The 17,091-nt window shown below is 38.2% G+C and overlaps 1 protein-coding gene across 2 annotated transcripts in view; it reads left to right on the top strand.

The window, feature by feature from the left end:
- ME2 (malic enzyme 2) overlaps positions 1–17,091 on the top strand; it is a 62,962-nt gene that overhangs the window by 19,918 nt on the left and 25,953 nt on the right. For both annotated transcript variants that reach the window (XM_036823704.1, XM_036823705.1), the window contains exons 2-7: positions 979–1,098; positions 8,229–8,362; positions 10,949–11,098; positions 13,861–13,936; positions 15,347–15,508; positions 15,823–15,926. In XM_036823704.1, coding sequence (XP_036679599.1) covers positions 991–1,098; positions 8,229–8,362; positions 10,949–11,098; positions 13,861–13,936; positions 15,347–15,508; positions 15,823–15,926 — 734 coding nt within the window. In that variant the 5' untranslated portion in view covers positions 979–990. The remainder of the gene's footprint in view (positions 1–978; positions 1,099–8,228; positions 8,363–10,948; positions 11,099–13,860; positions 13,937–15,346; positions 15,509–15,822; positions 15,927–17,091) is intronic.

The raw sequence follows: 17,091 nt of genomic DNA on the forward strand, positions 1-17,091 counted from the left end.
CAGGGAAGATGTCCCTGGATCACGGACCCTGGCAGTGGCAGGCTGCACAGGTTCCCGGGACGGGAAGTGTGGATAGTGACCTGTGCTTGCACGCAGGCTTCTTGGTGGCTGCAGCAGCAGCCTTAGCGTTTCATGCCCATCTCTGGTGTCTGCGCTGATAGCTGCGGCTCGTGCCCTTCTCTGGAGCTCACTTAGGCGGTGCTCTGAATTCCCTCTCCTTGCGCACCTGGAAACAATGGTCTCTTGCCTCTTAGGCAGTTCCAGACTTTTTCCCGGACTCCCTCCCGGCTAGCTGTGGCGCACTAGCCCCCTTCAGGCTGTGTTCACGCAGCCAACCCCAGTCCTCTCCCTGGGATCCGACCTCCGAAGCCCGAGCCTCAGCTCCCAGCCCCCGCCCGCCCCGGCGGGTGAGCAGACAAGCCTCTCGGGCTGGTGAGTGCTGGTCGGCACCGATCCTCTGTGCGGGAATCTCTCCGCTTTGCCCTCCGCACCCCTGTTGCTGCGCTCTCCTCCGTGGCTCCGAAGCTTCCCCCCTCTGCCACCCGCAGTCTCCGCCCACGAAGGGGCTTCCTAGTGTGTGGAAACCTTTCCTCCTTCACAGCTCCCTCCCAGAGGTGCAGGTCCCGTGCCTATTCTTTTGTCTCTGTTTTTCCTTTATTCTTTTGCCCTACCCAGGTACGTGGGGGAGTTTCTTGCCTTTGGGGAAGTCTGAGGTCTTCTGCCAGCATTCAGTAGGTGCTCTGTAGGAGTTGTTCCACATGTAGATGTACTTTTGATGTATTTGTGGGGAGGAAGGTGATTTCCACGTCTTACTCCTCCACCATCTTGAAGGTTCTGCCAACATAAATGTATTTTGAAAAATTTTTTTCACTTGTGGGAAATGAAGCTTTCTAAATCTGCTTTTGAAAACGAATCCCTGATATACATGCAGATGTATAATATGTTTCTCATCATCTTTATTTGCTTTGTTTTTCTCAGGTGAGAGAAACCATGTTGTCCAGGTTTAAAATAGTTGCCGCTCCTTGTACTCTGGCATGTCGTCATTTGCACATAAAAGAGAAAGGCAAGCCACTTATGTTGAACCCAAGAACAAACAAGGTTAGTAACATTAATACGAACACACATTTTCTCTCTTCCTGGTAAAGGTTTGATATATTTTAGACTGATAAAGTATGAATTTTTTGTATTCTGTAGCTTTATACTAAAACTATTCAGAAGTGCTTGTTTTTTCTGCATGACCTTTCCTCTTTTTTCTGCATTGCAACAATTATGGCTGCTTTATACCTCCCAAATTTCACCCTCACAGTTTCTACCACCCAAAAAGGATTGAGTTTATTTCCTAGTTCTAGCTCAAAAGCAAAACAAAACAAAAACCCAAGAATAGCATATTGGTCAGAACTTTTGGCCAGATGCAGTATATTTAGATTTATCCCATTTAGTCATACTGTCATTTTTATAAATAAGTGTTTGGTGATTTCCTAATCCCTGATGGATTATTCTAACTGCACTTGGAGGGAAAGAAATAGAAGGGGCCTTTTATTTCCCCCCGTAGTATGCTTACCTGCACACTGAAGAGTCTAGTTAAGGGATTTTTATCAATATTGACTTATGTGGAGAAGTGGCATGTGTCTAAAGGAAAATAGCTCAAGATCAGCCGAAGTGTAACCGAAAGTAGGGTCCAGCTGCTCGCTGCTCAAAAGCCATTAAAGAGGCAAGATTGGTGGAAAGTTAAGTTTGCTTTATTTTGGATGCCAGCAACTGGGGGGAGGGCAGATGCCCGTCCAAAGGCGTACACGCCCCCTGCAACCAGTGGCCAAGAGCTTTCATAGGTTGAGGGAGGGGCCTATGTGCAGAAGCAGCACAGTCAGCTCTGACAGTCATCTTGAAATTGGCCATTGGTGGTCCGACCAGTGTCACCTTGATTGTTTTAGGTACAGTTAATCTTCAGTTCCAGGGTCGGTTTGTTTCTGTTTCTTTGAGGCCAGTTCTCGCAGTTGTGGCAGCTTATGTCGTGGCTACAGCCTGGTCATCACGTAGTTCACTTCTTCCACCTGGTGGGGGCTTCATTATCTATAAGACAGCTCCCAGGATATGGCACAGAATGTTATCTGTAGCCCTTAAGGAGGAACTAAAGGGCCTTGACTATGCTTAATGACTAAACTATGTTATTTGGTCTCCTTTGACTGTTTTCCTTTGTTTCTGCATTTTCTCACTTCTCCGATTAAACTTATTCTCTGGCTGGAGTCTTTCCACAGACAAAAGGTACGCTGAGGACATGGGGGTGGGCAAGGACCATAGGGTCCTGCTCTGTTTCAGAGGGAGGTACACTTCTATGTAAATTGGGAGGGCGTTGCGGTTGCGTAGATGAGCAAAAGAGTTTTGGTGGAACAAGTGGCGTTGGAAGACAGAAAAGAGTAGGAGAAGGGCAGGTGAGAGGAAGGTTGTTTCTGCTGACTGTTAAAGAGCTAATCAAGACATCTATTTTAAACTATGTTGTCTTCACTTACACCAGGCCAGCAAATTTAAGAATTTTATCAACTATTAACATAAATACTTAATACATAAAATTATTTCTATAATAATTTTAATTTCTACTGTACATTATAAACAAAACACTTTTGAGTGTCTCTTAAATCTAAATAGGAGATAGGCAGTGAAACCATGTGTAGCTACTCATTTATCTTTGGCAATAGGATAGGTAAAGCACTTTTAAATGAACTGCACAGTTCATTTAAAACTATATAAAAATACAGGGGTTTTAACCCCTTTATATTTTCCAGCCTTAGATAAAATCTTATAAGGAGCAACATGAGGCACAAAGGATTTAGTGATTTGAGTCTTCTCCCCCTTTTTTCACTGTAAAAGTTCATCAATTTTGTAGGTCTTTACAAAGAACCAACTTTCGGTTTAATCTTTTAATTTTTCCAATTGTTTTTTTCTATTTTATTTATTTATTTTCACTGTAATCTTTATTATTTCCTTCCTTCTTGCTTCAGCTTTAGTTTGTTCCTTTTTCCCCCTAGTTTCTTAAGATGGAAGGTTAGGCAATTGATTTGAGATCGTTCTGCTTTTTTAAGCTACATTTACAGCTACAAATTTCCCTTAGCATTATTTTCACTGTATCCTATAAGTTTTGGTGTGTGTGTTTTAATTCATCTGGAAGTATCTTCTGATTTCCCTGTGCTTTCTTCTCTGACCAATTGGTTTTTAGGAGTGTGTTGTTTAAGATCAAAGTATTTGTGAATTCCCCAGATGTCCATTATTAATTTCTTTTATTTTTAATTTTTTAAAATTTAATTAATTAATTAATTTATTTATTTTTGGCTGCATTGGGTCTTCATTGCCATGTGCAGGCTTTCTCTAGTTGCGGCGAGTGGGGGCTACTCTTCGTTGTGGTGCATGGGCTTCTCATTGCGGTGGCTTCTCTTGTTGTGGAGCATGGGCTCTAGGTGAACGGGCTTCAGTAGTTGTGGCTCGCGGGCTCTAGAGCACAGGCTCAGTAGTTGTGGCGCACAGGCTTAGTTGCTCTGTGGTATGTGGGATCTTCCTGGACCAGGGCTCGAACCAGTGTCCCCTGTGTTGGCAGGCGGATTCTTAACCACTTTGCCACCAGGGAAGTCCCCCATTATTAGTTTGTAATCTCATTGCATTGTGGTTGAAGATCATACTTTGGGTGACTTAAATCCTTTTAAATTTATTGAGACTTGTTTTATGGCCTGATGAATGGTCTGTCCTGGGGAATATTACTTGTGCACTTGAAAAGAATGTGTATCCTGCTTCTTTTGAGGGGAGTGTCTGCTAGGTCTAGTTGCTTTATGGTGTTGTTCAAGTCTTCTTTTTCCGTGTTGATTTTCTGTCTAGTTGCTTTCTCCATTATTGAAAATGAGATATTGAAATTTTCAGCTTGTTGAATTGTCTTACTCCCTAATTCTGTCAGTTTTTGCTTCATGTATTTTGTTATCCTCTTTTGTTATCTAACAAAATATGTTTATAATTGTTGTATCTTCTTAATGGATTGATGCTTTCAGCAAAATGCCCTCCTCTAGTAAGGATGTTTGTTTCAAAGTCTATTTTGTCTGTTACTAACATAGCTACTCCAGCTCTCTTTTGGTTACTATTGACATGGTGTGTCTTTTTCCATTCTTTTGCTTTCCACCTATTTGTATCTTTGAATCAAAGTGTGTCTGTTGTAGTCAGCATATGATTGGATCATGTTTTTTTATCCATTCTGCCAATCCTTTTAATTAGAGTTTATTCCATCTACATTAATGTAATAACTAATAAGGTATGATTTATGTCTGCTATTTTGCTATTTGTTTTAAATGTCTTATGTTGTTTTTGTTCCTCTTTCCTCCATTGTTCCCTTCATTTGTGTTAAATTTTCTACGATGCCATTTAAATTCCCTCGTCTTTTCTTTTCCTTCCTATTTCTGAGTTATTTTCTTAGTGGTTTGCCCTGGGGATTACAATTACCATCTTTAAAACAGTCTAGTTCAGTTTGATATCAATTTAATTTAAACAGTACACCAAAATTTTGCTCCTGTAGAGGTTCATCTCCTTCTTTTGTGCTGCTTCGTCATACAAATTACAAAGTACAAATTACATTTTATGCTTTGTATGACCGTCAACACAGATTTATAATTACTGCTTTATGTAATTGTCTTTTAAATTGGGTAGGAGAAAAAAAGACCTACAAACAAAAAGTACATTTATACTGTCTTTTATATTATGTAGTCATTTTATCTGTGTTCTTTATTTCTTTGTATGGATTTGAATTATTGTCTAATGTCTTTCATTTAGACTTGAAGGACTCCCTTTAGTATTTCTTGTGAGACGGGTCTGTTAGCAATGAATTCTCTGTTTTTGCTTATCTGGGAATGTCTTAATTTCTCCATTTTTGAAGGATGGATTTGTAGGATTTAGAAATTCTTGGTTGACAGGTTATTTTTCTTTCAGCACTGTCTATGGCCTCCATGGTTTCTGATAAGAAATCAGCTGTTACTCTTTCTGAGGATCCCCTGCACGTGATGAGTCACTTCTCTTTGCTTTCAGATTTCTCCTGTCTTTGGCTTTTGACAGTTTGAATATGATGTGTCTAGGGGTAGAGTTCTTTGAGTTTTTCTTGATTGGAGCTATTGAGCTTCTTGGATGTGTGGATTAATGCTTCTCATCAAATTTGGGAGGTTTTTAGCCATTATTTTTTCAAATATTCTTTAGCCTTTTCTCTCCTCACCTCTGGGCCTCCTGTTATGTACATGTTGGTACTCTTGCTGGTCTCTCAGGTCTGTTCACATTTATTCCTTATTTTTCCTTTCTGTTTCTCAGACTGGATTATCTCAGTGACCCATCTTTAAATCTGATGGTTTTTTTCTTCCACTGCTCAAATCTGCTTGTTGAGCCCCTTTAGTGAATTTTTTATTTCAGTTGTAGTTTCAATTCCAGAATTTCTATTTAGTTCCTTTTTTAGCTTCTCTGTTTATCGATATTCTCTGTTTAGTAGGATGTCATTCTCATACTTCTCTTTTAGTTCATTAGACAATGGTGTTTTTTTAGTTTTTTTGATATATTTAGAATAACTAATTTTTTTCTTTTTTTAAATTGAAGTATAGTTGATTTACAGTGTTTCAGGTATACAGCAAAGTATATTCTTTTTCAGATTCTTTTCCATTATAGATTATTACAAGATATTGAATATAGTTCCCTGTGCTGTACAGTAGGTCCTTGTTGTTTATCTATTTTATATATAGTAGTGTGTTAATCCCAAATTCCCAATTCATCCCTCCCCTAGAATAACTAATTTAAAGTCTTTGTCTAGTAAGTGCAATGTTTGGGCTTCCCCAGGGGCAATTTCAATTAACTGCCCTTTTTTCCTGTATATGAGTCAGACTTTATGTGTTTCGTTGCTGTTGTTGTTTGTTTGTTTGTTTTTTGCTTGCCTTATGATTTTTGGTTGAAAACTGGGCTTTTAAAATAATGTGGCTGCCCTGGAAACCAGATATTCATTCCTCCCAGTCGTTTCTGAACTAATTCTTTCTTCTTGTTATATATGCCTACTGAAGTCTCTGCTTTGTTAACTTAGTGATCAGCCAATGATTAAACAGAAACTTAAATACCTAGAACCATTAAGCCTCCCATTCTTTGCCAAGGGGCTTTGTGTACCTGCTGGGGTGTGCCTTCAGGACTTAGCTAGGCAGTTTACAGCTACGCATCAGCCTTCACTTCCTGCTTACACAGAGCCTCAAGGTTAGCCAGAGGTGGGAGCTTAGGGCTTTCTCAAGTCTTTCCTGGACATGCGTACAGCTGTGCATATGACCTTCTAGGTTCTCAGGAATATGTCTCAGCATTTCAAAGTTCCCCATGGACATCTCGTTTCTCAGCTTTTCCTTTTCAGCTTTTTGGTTAGCCTGTTGTTTGCCCCAGCTGTTATCTACTGCCTTGGGGAGCTGCTATGTTAAATAATTGCCTCTGATTGTTTTCAACAGACTCTTCTGGCGGGAAAGGCTGTTCACACTGCCTGAGCTCCAAGTCAGGTCAAATAAAGACAGCCTTGCAGATAGGGTTTTCCAGGTCAAATAATAAAAGTTTCCTGGATATGGGGCTTTAGAAGAATCTCCAAACCCTCCTGCCTTCTCCAGTGACTGCCAGGCTCTGATTTTCAAAGTGATTGTTTCCCAGTGATTGCGTTTTCAAGGTTACTGTGGAGCTGGGGAGGGGAGAATAGGAACAAGGCAAGTTAAATGCCATGAAGCTTGCTGTTCTTACTGAAATTCAGCAGTTTTTCTTGAATAAATGCTCTCCAGTTGCTGAAAGCTTTGGTTAATTTCCAGAATTCTGATCATTTGGCCAGGGTTCTTGTTGCTTTTATGGAGGAAAAGATTTTTAGAAGTCCTTTCTCTGGCATTTTTACTGATATCACTTTGATAAAAAAAAAAATTTAACCCATAGCTGAATACCAGAAACTGAAAAAGAATTTATTACACAGGTTAATTTTTCTTAAGTATCATTCTTCCTTCCCCCTCCCTTTGTTCAGCCTCACTCCTTTCTAGTCACGGTAGCCTCTTAATTTGGTTTGTGTTCTTTCAAACTGTATTCTGTTGATTTCATTTTTAATGTTTGCATACATCTGTATATAATATGTACTTTATGGGGGTTTTCTAAACATAATAATAAACAGTGAATTTGTTTTGATTTTCAACTTGACTTTTTTTCCTGTGTATCTGGGAGATCTTTCTACTACACACTTACAGATACATGTTTAAGTGTTTGTATGGAAATACCGTAGGTTGCTAACTCTTCCATAATTGATGGACTTTTAGTTAGTTTGTAATAGGCAAGAGAACTGGAAACAAGGCTACAACTAATCTCTTCATATATGCGTCTGTATATATGAATATATCTCTAGGATAACTAACTAGAAGTAGAATTGCTTTATGTGCACTCAAGATATGGAAGCGACCTAAGTGTCCCTCAACAGATGAATGGATAAAGAAGATATATGTACACACAATGGAATATCATTCAGCCATAAAGAAGAATGAAATTCTGCCATTTGCAACAATATGGATGGACCTGGAGTATTATGCTTAGTGAAATAAGTCAGACAAAGACAAATACTGTGTGATGTCACTTATATGTGGAATCTGAAAAACAAAACAAGTGAATGGATATAACAAAACAGAAACAGACTCACAGATATAGAGAACAAACTAGTGGTTAGGAGGAGAGGAGAGGCAAGAGGAGAAGGGCAAGGTAGGGGTAGAGGATTAAGAGGTACAAACTACTTTGTATAAAATAAATAAGCTACAAGGATATATTGTACGGCACAGGGAAATATAGTCATTATTTTATAATAATTTTAAATGGAGTTTAATCTATAAAAACATTGAATCACTATGTTGTACTCCTGAAACTAATATTGTAAGTCAACTATACTTCAGTTAAAAAAAAATAAAGTATGTGCATTTAAAAAAAAATCTAAGAGTACTTTGAAATTGGCTTTCAAAAAGCCTAAACCAGTTTATATTCCCAGCAATGGTATGTGAGAGTAATTCTTTTACTATACCCTCCCCAGTACTAGATATGATCAATCTTATAAATTTATGAAAGTCTGGGCAAAAATGATATCTTGTTGATCTTTTTAAGTTTACGTTTAAATTATGTTTGGTAGGACGCACCATTGCTACCCCTGTAAGTAATAATTTTTAATCCTTTTATTTTTTCCTTTTTAGGGGATGGCATTTACATTACAGGAACGACAAATGCTTGGTCTTCAAGGACTTCTACCTCCCAAAATAGAGACACAAGATATTCAAGCCTTACGATTCCACAGAAATGTGAAGAAGTTGAATGGCCCTTTGGAAAAGTAAGAGTTGATTAGATGTTTAGTTTTTTTATTGGTGTTCTGATCAGAAAAATTGGGAGTATTATGATTATTATGGCATGAGAAATATACAGTCTCATAATGAAACTTTTGTTTTAGTCAGTTGGTTTATAATGATTGTTTCCTTCACTTATTTTCACTATTGTAAAATTTAGCAGAAATCAGTTTTTTATGGTTAAAATCACAGAGCATTTCAGGTTTGAATGGAATGTTAGAAGCAGAGGCTATCACCTAATTTGCACCCATTCTATTCAATAACTTTTACTGATCACCTACTTTGTGTGTGCCGTTGCTAGCCACTGAGGATATAAACTGGGTGATAGATAGGGTGGCCATGTAATATATCATCCAATCCCGGACACTTTGGGGAGTAAAAAAGAAGTAACTGCAACTGTCCCGGGCAAATTAGAATGTATGGCTACCGCAGTAACTCACAGCCTGCCTTCTAGGAGCTTATCAATAGATAGTTATACTATGACTGTCATTGTGTAGCACAGTAAGAAAAAGGGACCTGTAGAGTACATTCTGAAAACCTGAAGAGGAGTGCCGGCCAAGCCTGGGGAATCACTTCCTGGAGGAAGTGATGCCTGAGCTGAATTTGAAACAGTATGTTACAAGGAGCAGGCAAAATGAGAAGGAAGGGCAGGGTATTCTGGTAGAGGGACCAGTCTGACTGTAGAACTAAAAATATTTATTTGGTTTATAAAATATAGGGGATTATTAGATATTGGTGACTAGTGAGAGTGGTTTCTTTACATTATGGGGCATATATATATACATGAAAATATCTATAGTCTCGAACTCATGTTACCATGGAGGGAAGACAAAGTCAAGAAGTGGCATGAGAGTTACAGAAGAGGGAGGAGAGTATTAACGGGACCTGAAGACAGGAAACTCTAAAGTGTATCTGTGTGTGGTGGGGGGCAGGGAATGACGGAAAAGGACCCCCGAGAGTGTGCCAACTGAGCTGCATTTGGAGAGCATGAGTAGAGGACTGTGCCTGGGCAGAGGGTGTTCCAGGCAAAGGGTGTGTCGTCCTATGCTGCAACTCCAAGGTCAGAGTTGTGGTGCATTTGAGGAGGTGAAGTAATTCAGTATGAAGATGACGCAGGAAAGTAGTCGTTGAGGTCTAGTTAACTATTTTAGGAGCTTAAGCCTATGAAACTGGCGTTTGGAAGCCATTCAGGGAGAATAGAAATGATCAGAGGTATGTTTTTCAGAGAAGAATAGGATTGGAGCAGGGGAACAAAATTGTGAGAATAGAGACTACAACATTGTAAAACATCTATACTCCAATTAAAACAAAACTAACTTTACTATCTTTATTTTTAATTTTCTTCAACAATACCTCTGTGCTCTTTTAATCTTTGGTTACTTGTTCTCTAGTTTTTAGCTTAATGGTTTGTTTACTAAACAAATAAACATAGAAGCTTTAATCCTAAAATAAAAAAATAAAATAAAATAAAGGCTGTTGCTTTGATGCCTGTGGTGTTAATAAGGTTTGAAAAAAAAAGGTTCTTGAGGTAGCCCAGGTGAGAAGTGACGGTGGCTTGGGCTGGGTGGGGATGGAGGGAGGAAATAAATATTTGAAAGATATTTCACAGGTAGTCTCTGTGGGACATATTGATTTATTAGGTTGGGGTGGGGGAGGGTGGGAGAGGAAGAAATCAAGAATGGACTCTGGATGGATTCCCATTTGATCAGATGATAACAAGAGGAGAAACAAATGTGGGGAAAAGACAATGAGTCTGTTTTAGACATATTTAATTCAGTGTGATTACTGGTTTTTCAGGCCAACATCTCCCTGTTTTCTAAACTTTATTCTTTAAAAGCTGTTATTTATACATTTATATGAATTGACCATTGCCTCCTTTTGTGCTACCTATGTGCCCTGTATAGAACTTAAAATGCCTATAAGCCTCCTGGATTATAAACTCCATGAGGGAAATTCCCTGGTGGTCCAGTGGTTAGGATTCCTCTCTTCCACTGCAGGGGGGCATGGGTTTGATCCCTGGTCAGGGAACTAAGATCCTGCATGCCATGTGCTGCAGATAGATGGATAGATGGATGGATGGATGGATGGGTAAATAAATAAATAAACAAACATACAAACTCATTCCATGAGGACAGGGGCACTTCTTACATCCCTGGAGTTCAGAATAGTACCTGGCACATAGTTAGTATTTTGTAAATATTTGAATGAATGCCACTTTATTTTATTTCCTTATTTACGTGTCAGTCACCTTGAAGATTAGGTCCTTGAGGGTGGGGCCTCATGGTAATTTTCGCATTTCCAGTGCCTGATACACAGCCTGACTCACAGTAAGAGCTCAATAAATGTTACCTGTTGCTTCTGTTATTATTCTTTTCATCATCACCATCTACCATTTAAGCACATTTTTATCTTTGTTGATTTTTAGTCCTGGGTATTATATAATGATAATGTAGGGTTTTGTTTTCCAGGGGGAGGGAGTCCTCAATTTTAGATGTTTAGATTTGACTTCAAAGGCCAAAGTCTTTAGTCTAATGCTGGCTGATGTAGACATTATTTGCTGTGCTTAATTTCAGATACATCTATATAATGGGAATACAAGAAAGAAATGAGAAGTTGTTTTACAGAATACTGCAAGATGATATCGAAAGTCTACTGCCAATTGTATATACACCAACAGTTGGTCTTGCCTGCTCCCAGTATGGACACATCTTTAGAAGACCTAGGTAAGGCTTATTTTTAAAAATACATTTGCAGATGACTATTGCATAGAAACAACATCACTTCATAGCCCCTATTACATTTCTATTTTAATGTGTTGCAATCTTATCCAACCACATTTCCCACCTCACAAAAGCTTAATTTGGACCAAAAGGGATTAATAAAAATATAACATGTCATATCTTTTATTTTGTGGAAATACCATCATTTATTCCTAACCTTCTTCAAGTATTTATGATGGTTAGAGGAAATGTGCATTTTTGTACCAAAAAAAATAAAACCCACAGTATTCTTAATTTTGGTGGCATATTCTGCAGAATAATCATAAAAGTTTTTGACAATCTGGCCAATTGAGAGATAGATTCTCATTTTTTTATCAGCTTTATTTCTATTGTTTGTCCTTTTTTATGAATTTACACAAATCTTACTTTCAGATAGTTCAAGCACCTCCAAATTTTTTTTTTTAAAAGCTTTTCCTACTTTTCTGTAATTCTTGTTCTCTCTTCTATTTTAATTAATTAATTAATTTATTTATTTTTGGCTGTGTTGGGTCTTCGTTTCTGTACAAGGGCTTTCTCCAGTTGCGGCGAGCAGGGGCCACTCTTCATCGCGGTGCGCGGGCCTCTCACTGTCGCGGCCTCTCTTGTTGCGGAGCACAGGCTCCAGACGTGCAGGTTCGGTAGTTGTGGCTCACGGGCCTAGCCGCTCCGCGGCATGTGGGATCTTCCCGGACCGGGGCACGAACCCGTGTCCCCTGCATTGGCAGGCGGATTCCCAACCACTGCGCCACCAGGGAAGCCCCCCTCCAAATATTTTAAGTGGAAAGGGTACTGGAATGAGCATTGGCTCAAGTCTTTGAATAAGTTACTTTATTCCTCCAAATCTGTTTATCATAAGGTAGGAATCCCAGTACCTTTCAAAGAGCTGCTGAGAAGGTCAGATGAGGAAACTGATGTGACAGTTTTTTGTAAACTTACAAGCATTGTATAAATGCTGTTTTTACTTAATTTGAGTTTTCTTTTTTTTTTTTTTTTTAATTTGAGTTTTCTTGTCTGTTCCTCTAACCTGTAATCATTTTCCACAATCCTTTTGTTTTTCCCATGTCCTGCTTACATATTGATACAAATGTAGAAATTCAAACACTGTGTGATAGCATTTATCTTCAGTCTCCTCTCATCTAGTCTAGCGGCTTTCAAACTTTAATGTGCATATGATACATCTGTGGGGCTTACTTAAAATGTTGATCCTTGCCAACTTTCCTCTCCTTCCTATTCCCAAGATTCTGATGAAAAAGAGAAAGGTCTGGAGGTCCGGATTGTAATGAACACCGTCGGTGATGGTGTTGCAGGTATTCCCCGGAAGACACTTTGAGAACACTGTCTGTTCTGTCCTATGTGCTGCCATCAGTTAATGTGTCTAAGCACTTCTGTGGTATAACCCAGCTGTTCAGCTCTTTTATAGTTTCATTTTCACTTATAATAGTATTTCCCAATCCAGATTAAAGGACAAAGGAAAACAAAAAGATATTGATGCCTGGGCCCCAACCACAGAGATTCTGATTCAGTTAGTCTAGAGCTGGGCCCAGGCGTTGCAGTTTCATAAAATCTCCTGGTGTGATTTTGATGTGCACCCAGAGTTGAGAACTCACATGAAACATAAAGAGCTTTTGGGTGAGGGCAGATACTGTGTATCATTTGTGCAGTGGCAGTGGTTTCTGTTTTGTTTTTTACATAGAAGATGGTCAGTAGGTCTTGGTTGTTTAACTCCAGGCTAGTTAAATCAGAATCTCTGGGGGTAGAAACCTGGCATTTTTAAAAAGCTCATCAGATGATTCTACTATGAAGCTCTGGTTGAGAAACTGTTTAAACTGATTTAAGCTGGGATAGTAATGCCAAAGTTAAGATGTCAGTGAGAAGGATGGATGAGCAACAAGGTCCTACTGTATAGCACAGGGTACTATATTCAATATCCTGTGATAAACCATAATGGAAAAGAATATGAAAAAGAATGTATATATGTATGTATAACTGAATCACTGTGCTGTACGGTAGAAATTAACACAACATTGTAAATCAGCTATACTTCAATAAAATAAATTTTTTAAAAAAGATATCAGTGAGAACGTTGAGTCAGTTTGAAGGCGCTGGGGGCCCATTGGCCCTCGTCTTTACTTGGCCTGTTTTCTAGAACCTTTGTTTCTTTTTTCTGTCTCTCTTCCTGCCTTCCTCTCTTCCTTTTTTGAAATCTGGATTATCTCAATTGGATAACAATATACAGTGTTTAAAATAACTTTTTACTTTTTCCTAATGCTTCAAGGATGTATTTTTTATGTGAAATTACTATAGTTTTCTTCTCTCCCTTCCTGCTCCTTCAGATTTCAAATTTTCAGTTTCAGTGACTTTTAACAGTAGTTTACCTTAGCCTTATCATGCTTTCCTGCATTGGTGGGTTGTCTTTATATTGCTTTTTACTGGAGGTATATTGAGTTTATTTGAATAGGAGATGTGGATACATTTCTTCTTGGGTAAGAATGATCACATCATTTAATAATAACCTTTGTTGCAGCTACTATGTGAACAATGCAATTACAGTTTGAAGTGGTTGAAAATATTTGAAAATAAACCTGTGTGACTTAGGTAAATCTGCTTGGAAATGACACTGTGTCTTGATGTTTTATTAAAATATCTAAATATTCCAATTATGAACAAAAACTTAGAAAAAACCAAAAACTGTTGTGAAATGCAAAAGTGTTTTTGTTCTGTTGCAGGGGATTATTTATTTCAATCTCAGACAGAGGTCATGTTAGATCAATTGTGGATAACTGGCCAGAAAATCATGTTAAGGTACTAATAGCACAACCTTCCTTTCACAATGTTTTTTCTTTCTATGTAAGTTACCTCTTACAAGGTAAAATTTTCAAGAACAATTTTTTTTCATTGTTGCTCTGATTTACTTTGTACTTGCATACATGTAGATTTAGTGCTCTGAGGAAATCATGATAGTAATTATAAAATGGGTGACTGGTATAGAGTTTGCCCTGGGAAAGCAGTTGGACCTAGTAAGGTGAGCCTGTTCACTTCAGTACCGCTGGTATCTCCTGCCTTCTCTATATTCCTTTACTTTTTCAGTTAGTATTATTCTAGGTAAAGAAAATGCATTAAAATGCCATTAAAACTTTTAGTCTGGTGGGCAATGGGGAGGATTCATTGTCTTTTTTCTTCTAAATCTAAGATAGATTTAGATCCTTAAGCAAATATAAAACTCTTAGCATTTCAAATTTAGCAAATATAAACAGCTGTCAATCTGGCTGTCTTTCATAAAACAAAAACTAATGGCTATTTAAGATCTTTTGGTAGGCTTTAGTGTTTATTACAGGCAGTAATCTTACTTGCCTGTATTTCGTGTCTTCCTCACCAAAATGATCTTTGATGAATTATCATTTGTTCTAATAACCTAAAAAAAATTTGGTCAGATAATTAAATTCATAGTATCCTCTTAAAACCTTGTAGGTGTATTTTTTTATTCTAGATTTTTTTCTCCATTGCTAAGGTTTCTCTTGTTTGGCTTCAGTTATTATTTGGAGTAACATGTTATTTCTAAACTCTTTTTTTCTCCTAGGGTTAATCTTTATCAGAAGTTCCCCTCTCCCCTTTTTAGTCATTGTGAACATATTCAAGTTGATCCTCTAGTCAGAAGCATTCTACTCCTAAACCAAAGACACAGGGAAAGCAAATCTAGTTAATTCTCCTCTTTACATCTAGATTCTAGAAACCCTAGAGTTTTAAGTATTCTTGGTTGGTTAACTTTGAAAGTTAGTTAAGAAACAATTTTATTTTTAAAAGTGAGAGTGAAAATATGTGAAGAGAATCTTTTTTCGAGGTTTTTTGTTTTGTTTTTAATAGTCGCTTTTCTGAGACATAATTCACATACAGTGCCATTCACTGGCTTAAAATGTAAATTCAGTAATTTGTAGTATATTCACGGAGTTGTGCAGCCATCGTCATTGAGAACATTTTCATCACAGCTCCCTCATCCCCACCCTGCCGGAAAAGCCCTGTACCCATTAGTATCACTCCCCCCTCAGCCCTAGACAACCACTAATGCACTTCTCTCTCTGTAGATTTACATGTTCATGTGAATGGAATAATCTAATACGTGCTATTTTGTGATGAAGAGAATCTTTTTATAAATGTGTTTCTTAAGTGCTCCATTTTGGACAACTTATAATTTATTTTACTTTATTTGTAATTAAGGCTGTTGTGGTGACTGATGGAGAGAGAATTCTGGGTCTTGGAGATCTGGGTGTCTATGGAATGGGAATTCCAGTAGGAAAACTTTGTTTGTATACAGCTTGTGCTGGAATACGGCCTGATAGATGCCTGCCTGTGTGTATTGATGTAGGAACTGATAATCCAGTGAGTAAAATCATTTTCCCCCTTTGACCCTTCTCCCATATTAAAAAAAAAAAAACAAAACTGCTTTATTACATTCCTCTTTTGAAGAAATACAAGAAGAGAAAATTCTGTGATTAGATATTAGCCTTTGTCTTAAACGCCTTTTAATATTTATGCAAATAATAGTAAATTAATACTATTAAGTTTTTTGAAGAAGGGCAATAAAGTTTTAAAAATTATTAACTTCTTTATTTTACAATTTTTGTTTTATAGAATATGTTTAAACTGGTTATATAACAGAATGCTTTTATTTTTACGTTTGTTCTGTTTTATAGGCACTCTTAAAAGATCCATTTTACATGGGTTTATATCAGAAAAGAGATCGATCACAACGTTATGATGATCTGATTGATGAGTTTATGAAGGCCATTACTGACAGGTATTTTTTTTTTTTTTTTTTTTTTAATTTTATTTTTGGCTGTGTAGGGTCTTAGTTGCAGCATGCGGGCTCTTTTTTTTTTTTTTTTTTTTTTTTTTAAATTTTATAGCTACTTTTTTTTATTTTTATTTATTTATTTATTATTTTTGGCTGTGCTGGGTCTTCGGTTCGTGCGAGGGCTTTCTCTAGTTGCGGCAAGTGGGGGCCACTCTTCGTCGCGGTGCGGGGACCGCTCTTCATCGCGGTGCGCGGGCCTTTCACTATCGCGGCCCCTCCCGTTGCGGGGCACAGGCTCCAGACGCGCAGGCTCAGTAGTTGTGGCTCACGGGCCCAGCCGCTCCGCGGCATGTGGGATCTTCCCAGGCCAGGGCTCGAACCCGTGTCCCCTGCATTAGCAGGCAGATTCTCAACCACTGCGCCACCAGGGAAGCCCACTGACAGGTATTTTTTAAAAGTTTGAGTATATGAAAGCATCTCTTAAAAAAAAAAAAGGAACCACAGTTTTGTTTTCCTTTATCTTTCGTGAAGATAGGTAGAAGGAGATTAAATTTTGGAGAACTTTGTTTCTTTCCTGCCTGATTCAATGTGCTGATGTGTGGTGATACCCTCTGCCTTGCCCTCCTGAGTTATGTGACATCTTGAGCACACTGAAATCTTGAAGTCTGCACTCACTGCTCCTAAAATACCCTCACTGTGTAGTTCTTTCAGCCCTTGGCATCCAGGCTAACTCCACCATTCCAGTGAAACTCTTGTGCAGCTTTCGTGTTTTAAATTCGCTGACCATTTGGTCTTCTTCTCTCTCCTCTTTGCAGCATCTGACCAGGTTTTCCACTCCTACATCCTTGAAATTGTTTTCTCTTGACCACTAAAAGACTTTCCTAACTTGGTCTTTCTCCCACCTTTTTTCTTTCCTTTGTCATCTCCACTGGTTTTTCTTCCTCTCTTATTAAATGTGGGTGAATACATAGTTCTCTTCTCTTCTCATAGTCTTGTAAGCTATGACCTTTATGCATGTGACTCCTAAGTCCATGAAAACCCATCTCTGTAGTCCCACCTCCCTCTGAGGCTTGCGTTTCCAACAGTTGGAATCCTCCATCTAGACATTTTGTTGCTCCTTCATATTCATGTCCAGAACAACTTCCCTTTCTAAATTGCCTATCTTCTG

This window comes from Balaenoptera musculus, chromosome 14 (assembly GCF_009873245.2).
Source record: "Balaenoptera musculus isolate JJ_BM4_2016_0621 chromosome 14, mBalMus1.pri.v3, whole genome shotgun sequence".
Taxonomy (NCBI): Eukaryota; Metazoa; Chordata; class Mammalia; order Artiodactyla; family Balaenopteridae; genus Balaenoptera; species Balaenoptera musculus.